This window comes from Gekko japonicus, unplaced genomic scaffold, assembly GCF_001447785.1.
Source record: "Gekko japonicus isolate JY-2015 unplaced genomic scaffold, Gekko_japonicus_V1.1 scaffold2104, whole genome shotgun sequence".
NCBI lineage: Eukaryota > Metazoa > Chordata > Lepidosauria > Squamata > Gekkonidae > Gekko > Gekko japonicus.
This window is the reverse complement of record NW_015170951.1, coordinates 231,687-241,943: the sequence shown is the minus strand read 5'-3', so window position 1 is coordinate 241,943 and position 10,257 is coordinate 231,687. Positions and strand designations below refer to the sequence as shown.

General features: G+C 50.9%; 1 protein-coding gene across 1 annotated transcript; it reads left to right on the top strand.

The window, feature by feature from the left end:
• Positions 1 to 525: 525 nt before the first annotated feature.
• LRRC52 (leucine rich repeat containing 52) lies at positions 526 to 9,527 on the top strand. Its single transcript, XM_015418897.1, has 4 exons — positions 526 to 1,237; positions 6,021 to 6,038; positions 7,127 to 7,385; positions 9,338 to 9,527. Exons 1-4 carry the CDS (start codon positions 526 to 528, stop codon positions 9,525 to 9,527), a joined length of 1,179 nt encoding a protein of 392 aa, XP_015274383.1.
• Positions 9,528 to 10,257: the final 730 nt, after the last annotated feature.

The following is a 10,257-nucleotide window of genomic DNA, read 5'->3' as shown; positions in this document are numbered from 1 at the left end:
AGGCCATTAAGAAACAGTGTAAACCAACAGAGAATATGCAAATCCATATCCTGGGTCGCCCCATGCTCATGCCACAGGGCCTGCAATGCTGGCCCAGTTCAGGCTTCCATACCTGCAAGCAGAGGAGAAACAAACTCAACCCAGACCCGATTCAACGGCTGCTAGTGGGCTTTTCTCTCCTCCCCGCGCTCTCCAAAATACATCCAGTTATCTGGAAACGGCACAGTGGGCACGTGTGCCAACCACAAAGACACCTCAAGTCCAGAGGCACACCTGAATAGATGCAGAGGTAGTGCCAGAGCCATGTCCACTTGTGAGTAACCCGGGGACGTCACCAAGGTGTCAACTGACAGCATGACACGGAGAGGCTTCTAGCAGCCTGCGGCTACTCTGCATTTCCCGGCAGATGAGCTTTCTCTCCGCCCCAGATGCTTTCACTGACAGTTCACCAGAGGTCTCGGTGAGCAAAGAGCCTCCTAGGAAACTGAGAACCTCAACTCCCCTCGGGGCGAGTGACGGGGGGAAATGGCTGCTCTCCCAGAATTACACGAAGCACAGCAAACTGCAGGGGAGAAGGTGTGCTGCTGCTGCAGCTGCTGGGTGGGCCACGTCCTGCCTCCTTCAAAGAGCTCCAAGGGCATGTGGATGGTGCTTCTGGTGGGAATTGGCTGTGCGGTGGGATGCGTGAGCTGCCCAAAGGAATGCACTTGCCAGTATCTGGCCGTGAACTGCACAGGGAAACAGCTGGAGGAGTTTCCATCCACCATCCCCCTGGACACCCGGCAGCTGATTCTGGCGCAAAACAAACTCAGCCATTTGCCATCAGTGGAGCTCAACTTCCTCGGTGACTTGATCTACCTGGACTGCCGTGGCAATGCGCTCGGGGAGGACTTGGACTTCACCTTTGTCAGCATCATCAAGCTGGTCTATTTGGACCTCAGCTTCAACAACCTCACACAAGTCACGTTTGGCACCTTTTCCCAGCTCAGTAGCCTGGTAGTGCTGAAGCTCTCAGACAACCCCAGCCTGGTAGAGATCGAGAAGGACTCCTTTGCCAACAACACCTGGCTGAGGCACCTGGATGTCAGCCGCTGCGGCCTGGCGTTCATAGACACGAGCACTGTCCGGGACCTGCCCAACTTGAGAAGCCTAGGCTTAGGTGGGAATCCCTGGTTTTGTAACTGCTCCTTTGTGGAACTCTTCAACTGGATGAAAGAGAGCGGAGTAACTTTTCTAGGTGAGTATTTGGGGCATGTCTCCCGCCTCACCCACCCTTTCCTATAAAGGACAAGACTGTTGAATTGGAATTTTTTTTTAAAAGGTGGATAGGAGCCCACAAGACCCAAACCCTCTCAATGTCACTGATGGTCTAATAAAAAGTACCGTGGATCCTATCTGACATCCTTTGCATGCACACATAGCACACATATACTGGACCTGGTCAGAGATTTTGGTGCCAGAGGTTAGAAAAACCCAATGGCAGCTACTACTGCTAGGCTTGTTTGTTCTCAGAGAAGGCAACTTCAAAGGGGGAATCCAGTGTGAAATGGCTGAATTAGAATTCATTAACAAGTTCAAGATTATTTACTCCCCAGGTCTTCCTCACTCACTCTATGTGCTAATAGCTTGCTTACCTTTCTATAACTTACTATTGTATCTGTTTACCTTCCACTAGATTTTGTGTTAATCCTACTTCACCTACCTGTGGGTTGCCCTCACCCACTCTGAGTGAACCTCCTACTCTTTTGATTTAGATCCTGTTCTAAATTGGACTTTCGGGGTAACATCTCCTCCTACCCCTTCTGTTGTGAACATAAAAAACATCAACTTAACAGAGGTGGGCACCAGTGCATGTAATGACATGATCTCTGATCTGTGAAAGTTTATGCTGGAATAAAGGCTGTTAGTCTTTAAGGTGCCCTACGGGGGACCTCCTGTGCTACTGCGCCACTGCTAGGCTTGTCTGGCTCCTGTCCCATTAAAAGGGCCTTTGCAGTGGAGAACTTTCCAGGGGAGGGCATCAGTGGAACAGTCTGCCACAGGAGGCAGCCAGTGTTCCCGCTGAGCTGAGTCAGTGTGAGCCAGCTCACAGTTCTTTAGCCTCCAGCAGTAACAGCAGCAGCTCCGGCTCCGCTGCGACCTCCAGTCCTCCTCTCGTCCTCCAGTCCTTTCGATCGGAGAGACTCGATTCTGGGCTGCTTTTCTGTGTAAGCCGGGGAGGAGGAAGGGGGATCTCCGACTCTCTCTCTTTTGCATTTTGCAATTTTATTTTATTTTATATACATTTTTTAAAACCTATTTATTTTTTGGCCCGAAAAAAAGAAAATGAGACTGAAGCTTCCCTGACTGCCTCTGGGGTCATTTTGGACCTGCCACATGCATCTTACATCTTTAAAAAATTTTCATGGATTTTTTTGTCCAAGGGGCGGCACTCATCAGTGGGGGACATTGCCCCCAAATGCCCCCCGTGGCTACAGGCCTGCTCTGGCCACAGCAGCTGTTTGGTGGCAAATATTCCCTATTGTTCCGTGAGTAGAAAACCTCATTGTCTGAATGGATCCTGGATCCCTCCCTAACTATGGAGGCCCAGGTGGCAGCCACTGCCAGATCTGCATTTTGCCATCTTAGGCAAGTTCGGCAGTTGGTTCCCTTCCTCGACTGCGATGACCTGGTTAAAGTGATCCATGCGACTGTCACCTCAAGGTTAGACTACTATAATGCTCTCTACATGGGGTTGCCTTTGTCACAGATCCGGAAGCTGCAGCTAGTGCTGATGGGTCTCCCCAAGTTGGAGCACATTTGGCCTGGGCTGAAAGCGCTGCACTGGCTGCCAATAGCATACCGAATCCGCTTCAAAGTGCTGGTACTTACCTTTAGAGAGAGAAGAAGAAGAGATTGGATTTATACCCCGCCCTTCACTTGGAGTCTCAGAGCGGCTTACAAACTCCTTTCCCCTCCCCTCCCCACAGCAAACACCCTGTGAGGGGGGTGGGGCTGAGAGAACTCTGACAGAAACTGCTCTTTTTCAAGGACAGCTGTGCCAAAGCTTGTGACTGACCCAAGGTCACATCAGCAGGTGCAAGTGGAGGAGTGGGGAATCAAACCCGGTTCTCCCAGATTAGAGTCTGCGCACTTAACCACTACACCAAACTGGCTCTTTAAAGCCCTAGATGGCCAGGGTCCGACTTACCTAAGGGACTTTCCCCACATATACCCCCAAGAGCACTTCAGTCGGGGACACAACACCGCCTGGTGATTCCAGGCCCCCAGGAGGCAAAGCTTGCTGTGACCAGGGCCAGATCCTTTTCAGTGGTGGCCCCTACCTGGTGGGATGAGCTCCTGGAGGAGATCAGGGCCCTGCAGGACCTTATGCAGTTCTGCAGGGCTTGCAAGACGGAGTGTCATGCCTGCCCTTGACTCAGCCCCAGAGCCAGCTCCTGACAGCCTAAGAGGGGAGGATTCAGTGCCTTTAAGAGCTGAAGAAGAATCAGGATCTGCACCTACTGTAAGTACTGAGGAGGATACAGAGCAATCTGAGTCAACTACAGGACGGTTTGCACCTGGGATTGAGCAGGCCATAAGCAGTTCACCACCTGCATCTCCCCCACCTGTAAGTAGGCTTAGGGATCAGAGACGTAAGGAGCTGCCTAGCCGACGAAAAGAAGCACGTTCAAGAGGGCGGAGATCCTTGAGCCCTGAGTTTTAACAGCAGCCAGGACCTTGCACAAAGGTGCTAATGGGTTAATGGGCCAGAGCACTATTTAGTAGGGCCTCTGGCCATGAGCAATTTGTGCTGGCAACCTCGTTCGTAGAACCAGAAGCTCTGCACCTTGATTCCTGTTTCACTCTGTGGCTTTTGGACTTGGCTTGTGTTTGGACTCCTCTGGCTCCTGACTTCCAGCTTTGAACCTGACCACGCCCTCGGCTTTGCTCCCTGTACTCTGACCTCTGGTAACGTTTGACTACGGCTTTGTCTGGTGTTTTGGGACTTGTTTAATGCTCTGCTGACTGCTCTCCCGGCTGACCTTTGGACTTGTATTGTGACTCCCCCTGTCTGCCTACCTGCCTCCCTGGCTCTACCGTGACAGATTGCCAGCACCCATCACACCCACTCGTCCTCACCATGACGGATGGTGCGACAGGAGGGGCTGACCAGCTCGTGGGAGTGGACACCTCCAATCTGATGAAATGCCATTGACCACACCGCTCTTTGGGTGTGGTCCTCTAACCAGTTCCCTATCCACCAAACTGTCCTATAGTCCAGTCCACAGTCTTCCAGTTTGCCCATCAGAATGTCATGGAGAACCTTATCAAAAGCTTTACTGAAATCCAGGTAAATCACATCAACAGAGTTCCCACGATCCAGTAAACTCATCACACAATCAAAGAAGGAAACCAGGTTGGTCTGACAAGATCTGTTGCGGACAAAACCATGCTGACTTCCCCGGATCACTAAGTGGTCCTTCAGATGCTTACAGACCGATCCCTTTAAAATCTGCTCTAATATCTTCCCAGCAACAGAAGTCAGACTGACCGGCCTGTAGTTTCCCAGGTCTTGGGTGCACACCATCTGGCCCAGGGGATTTGTATTCGTCCAGTGCAGTCAGGTGCCCCTCCACAACCTCCCTGTCACTGTCAACTGGGCACTCAGGTGTCCTGTTAAGTCCTATACCATCTCTAGATGGGCTCGAGTTCTTCTGGGAGAAAACAGAGGCAAAGTCATTAAGCCTGTCTGCTTTTTCTCTGTCCTCCACCGGAGTTTCTCCTTCTACTCCCCAAAGCAGTCTCGTCTCATCATCAGCTACCTTTATTGGCATCGCAACAAAACATAGATCATCAAGGGACAAATGGTACAGCCTTCATTGCTGGAGCTGAAACATTCCTCTGCTCTTAATGGCACAACATAGCAGTCCAATTGCCTCTTTTACCTTGCGTTTGCTTCTCACATACCTGTAGAAGTTTTTCTTATTGCAGGTAGCCCCCCTGGCCAGACCCAACTCATACTGGGCTTTGGTTTCCCTGATGGCTGATCTGCAGTACCTGGTAACCCTCATATACTCCTCTTTAGAGGTCTGACCCCACCATGTCCTGAACATTTCCCTTTTCTCCCTTAGCTTATTCTGAAGCTCTCGGTTCATCCACATTGGTTTCTTGGAACCCTTACCATGTTTCCACATTGCTGGAATAGTGAGGGCTCTCCTTCTTTGGAGGTTTTTAATCGGAGGCTAGATGGCCATCTGACAGCAAGGCTGATTCTGTGAACTTGGGCAGATCACGAGAGGGAGGGCAGGAAGGGGCTGCATCACTGCTTAGTACTTGTGGCCCTCTCTTACGTGCCCAGGGAAATGCTGATCGCCACTTTGGAGTCAGGAAGCAATTTCTCTCCAGGCCAGTCTGGCCAGGGATCCTGGAGGGTTTTTTGCCATCTTCTGGGCAAGGAGCAGGGGTCACTGGGGGGAGGTATTTGTGCATTTCCTGCATTGTGCAAGGGGGCTGGACTAGATGACCCTGTGTGGGTTCCTTCCAACTCCAGGATTCTATGAGTCTAAGTCTCTTAGGCAATGGGTGGGTGCGTGGCAGTTTGATTAGTTGGTTGATTTTAATCTTGCCCTTTATCCAAGGAGCTTAGAGCATCATACATTATTCCATACACCTCCATTTTATTCTCACAACAACCCTATGAGGTAGGTTGTGCTGAGAGAGTATGATGGGACCAAGGTTACCTCTGGGCTTCCGTGGCAGAGTGGAGATTTGAACCTGACACAAAGGACATCCCCCCACCCCCACTCCCGCCGCCTCTTCATGCCCATTGCACAAATGAATGCATCGGCCTTTTAATTGTTCTTTCCCTTCATTTGGAAATGAATACACGTCACGACTCCCCACACAAAGCAACCTACATTGCAGGACGGTTCTGATTTCTCTCCCGGGGCCATGGCCAGGGATGAATGGGAGGTGAAGAGGTGAAAGGAAGGGCGGGCTCGCCAAGGCTTCTCTGCTTCTCACCTCTTCCCTTGTAGCTTTGCAACACGTTGAGCGTGAGAAAGACACATCATTTTGCCGTTCCTCTGGGGGCCTTTTGTGAGAACCGTGGTGAAACTTTAATGCTCGGTGTAACCTTATCAGGTGGCAGAGCTCCTGTTTCCTCTTGGGAGCGAAATAAGAAGCGCCTTCTACCGTGTCAGTTGCTGACACAAGACGGCATCGATAACGTGGGGGCTCAGCTTGAACATCCCTGCCCGCTTTACGTGAGTGGATTCTTCAGGCGGCTTCATACATTACAAAGTAGGCAAGGTTGGGTCCGGGATCCGATGGGAGCTTTGCTGCTCCGTTCCTGCTCCTGCAGCCTTGATTCAGATTGGCACCGCCGGCTGCAACAAAGGCCCTCCCTGCCCTCTGCTTTTAATCCATGTTCACTGCCGTGTCCTCCAAGCAATTCTGCACTGAAACCGAGTTCAGCCTTCTTTTTAATCCAGCCCCTCCCCCCCATTTTGCACGAAAGTCAAATTCGGCCTTCTTTTTATTCTGGGATTATCCCCCGTTCTGCATCACATGACCTCCCTTCAGTGGCCAGCCTGGTTTCAGCCTGCTGTTGCCCTGGGTTATTTGGATGCTGTTTTGCCCTGGTCTTAAGAGCTGCAGTCACACACACTAAGTAATCCACTTTCAATCCCCTTTCCAACTGGATTTTGCCAGTACACACAGGATGATTCTGCGCTGGAATCGGGATTCCCCTCTGCATTGCCTGCTGCTGTCACTTTCTTTGAACATCGGACTTTATAGGGCGATTCCGCACCTGGCATTCGCTCCACACTTTCTCTACAGTGAAGAAAAGGTGCCGCTCAAAACCACATCCAGATACCCCCAGGGGGCAACACTGCACTGACGGCAAAGTCACCATAAAGCCCGATGATCCAAGAAAGTGAAAGGGGCATGCAGTGTAGAGGGTACCCATAGATGCCATAATGTCTAGTCTAGCCCTTACAAGCAAACCAATAAGGGAGGCTAAGTTACGAACCAGACGAAAAGAATGAGGGATGATGAGGCAGTGTACAACCATTTGTAGATGGATCGATATGTCTTTAAATACAAGCCAAGGCTTGTTTTCATCCCTGTGTTTCCACAGATGAAGACAACACCACCTGCTACAGTCCAGCGTTCATGCATGGCTTGAGAATGCTGGAAGAGGGCCCAGAACAGCTCCACTACAAGTGCTACATCCATTTTGACGACCAAGATTATCTGTTCCTGGGCCTGATTGGCTTCTGCATCTTCTCAGCGGGCACAGTATTGGCCTGGCTTTTGGGAGTCTGTGCGGTCATATATGAATTCTTGACCGCCTCCAATGAGGATGAGGAAAATGTTGAGGAAGATGAAACAGCCCAGTAGACAACACTGTACAACTAGAAGTACAAAAAGGAGGGTTTTGTGAGTGTCTTGCGAGAGCAGGAAGATGGTGCCCAGTGGCCACTGAGACAAAGCCTTCCACACTAAAAATCAAGCTAGCCTCCTAGCTGTGTTTTCCAGCTGCTTGAAAGCTGGGAGTGGAAACTTGAAACCTTGCACACGCTAGCCAAGTCATCTTACTTCTTTCAAAGACAGGCCAGCTTGGGGAAATCTTAACAATGTGCTAATATGCTACATGGCTGACATTGTTACGAAAAACTGGCACTGTTATGAGGGCAATAAAAGAGAGTTTCCTTAAAGGCCAACTTTGTTGACCCTACATGGTCCAAACTGAACACTCAAGCCCTAGTTCAGTTCTGCTATGGCCAGTTTTTTTGAAACATTCCTCTGCTAAGGAAAGTGAAGATGCAGCTTGGCTAGATCTAACCTCCAGTCATAGGGATGCCAGGTCCCCTTGGCCACCAGCAGGGGATTGTGGGGCATTCGGTTGCCAGATCCAGGCTGGGAAACTCCTGGAGATTTGACGATGGAGCCTGGGGCGGACGAGGACCTCAGAGCAGGACAATGCCATACAGTCCACCCTCTAAAGCACCCGTTTCCTCCATGGGAACTGATCTCTGCAGTCTGGAGATGAGCTGTAATTCCTGGGGACCCCCAAGCAATGTTCCCTCTAAGCTGTGGAGTCTTGTGAGCAAAAATTCTACTTTGTGAGCTGCTGGCATTAAAGTTGTGAGCGAACAATTTGGCTACTGCATGAATTAGCTTGCTCTGGAGCCATCCTTCCTGAGCTGAGACGGAAATGTGTGAGCCGGAGGCTAAGAAACTGTGAGCTAGCTCACACTAACTCAGCTTAGAGGGAACACTGCCCCCAAGTCCCACCTGGAGGCTGGCATCCCTAATAGAAAGTTGCGTACCCATTTCCCACTTAAGGAGACCAAACTAACACTCAGCTCAGTCTATATAGCCAAGGTGAAAACCCTGGCCTAGGTGTATCTTTCTGTCACGTTTGGATAATGTAGCCTGACCAGGGTAAACTCAATCCTGCTGTTATCAATACCACAGAGTGTGCTGAAGAAACGGTTACAGATTCTGTTGTTGACCCTGAAACTCAGCAAATCATGTTTGGAACTACACCAGCAAATACAGTGAGATGTGGGGAGAGCCACCAAATTCTTTTAAGATCTATGCCGAATGCTAGGTTGAAATGCAGTTTCCCCGTCTACTTTGTAAAGATTAGGAATTGCCAGTGGTGTATTCAATTCAATGAAAAACTGTGTATGACCTCACTCATTGAAACACCATGTAAAGCTTCATCCTGGGCAAGGATCCTAATCACTCAATTCCTATTGGTAGCCCAAGAAGAGCTGACCAATCACCTACCATCCAGTTCCCTGAGAGGGAACGTCTGTGATTGGACATTATTCTTACAATCCTATTGGTTGTTATGTACAGTAGGGCGTGGCTACATTAGCCGGGAGAGTTTAAAAGAAGCACAACTGCAGTGCTAATGTTGTTCTGGTTGTTCTGTTCTGGTTGCGTTAAGTATTGTTCATTAAAGCTGAATCACTTGCTGAAATCACTCTCGGACTCTTTGTTAAGTAGTCGACTTAACAATTGGCGATGAAGGTGGGATTCTAGAGCGGGTAGGCAGCCCCACTTAAATCAATCCCACGACGGTCAGAGACGAGCATCGCGCCGTGGCCGATCAACCGCAGGCACCACCAGGTGGAAGCACCTGCCGTGATGGCCAACAGCCAGAAGTTCGAAGCATTCGAACCCACAACAGAGGACTGGGACGCCTACCTGACGCGGTTCGAGTTCCACCTCAAGGCAAATGACATCACGACGGAGGCGAAGAAGCGGGCCACCCTCCTGAACTCTTGTGGCAAGAGCGTCTTCGATACTGCCCGGTCGTTGGTCTCCCCAGCAGACATCAATATGGTGTCATTCAAGGACATCACGGAGAAGCCCACTTCTCACCCCAGTCTTCAGAGATTGCCTGCCGGCACGCTTTTTGCAAGCGGAGCCAGGCGGCAAACGAGTCGGTAGCGGAATACGTGGCGGCTTTGCGCAATGCTGCGCGTCCATGCAACTTCGCGAACATCGATGAGGCCCTTTGAGACCGGTTGGTGTGTGGCATGAGGGATGAGAGGCCGCAACAGCGTTTGTTCGCCCGCACCACTTTGACTTGGGCTGTCGCATACTCTGAGGCCATCGCCGCAGAGGCAGTCAACAAGTCGACCAAAGAGGTCCATCAGCAGCTGGTGCTGACAGAACAGCATGTTCACCACCAAGGTTCCAGCAACGAGAGCGAGGATGCGGGAGATGACCTCTACGCGGTAAAGGCGGGAGCAGACCAGCGGACCAGAGTGAAGTCTGCATCCAGCCAAACGTGCGCCAGTTGTGGCAGGAGCCACCTTCGCGAGCAGTGTTGGGCCAAAGACATTGTGTGCTGAGTGTGTGGAAGGTGGAGCCGTCGAGCACGAGTCTGCAGACCGCAGAAGAAATCTTTGCCAGGAACCAGCGATCCCAAGCAACAGTGAAGGAAGCCAGCTGTCAGATGACAACTAGCCTGTCGTGCGCATAGACTGTCCTTCGCACCGGCTGTCAGAGTAAGATCCACATCATCCTCCACCTAGACAGCGTCCTGTGCAGCATGGAGGTCGACTCAGGATCATTAGTCACGGTGATCTCATCAACAACGTGGCAGCGGCTGTTTCCAACCCAGTCGGCGGCGGCTGAAGCCAGCGGACACACGGGTATCTGATTTTCAAGGGAAACGTATTCCTCTGGCTATTGGTAGCCCAGGAAGAGCTGACCAATCACCTACCATCCAGTTCCCTGAGAGGG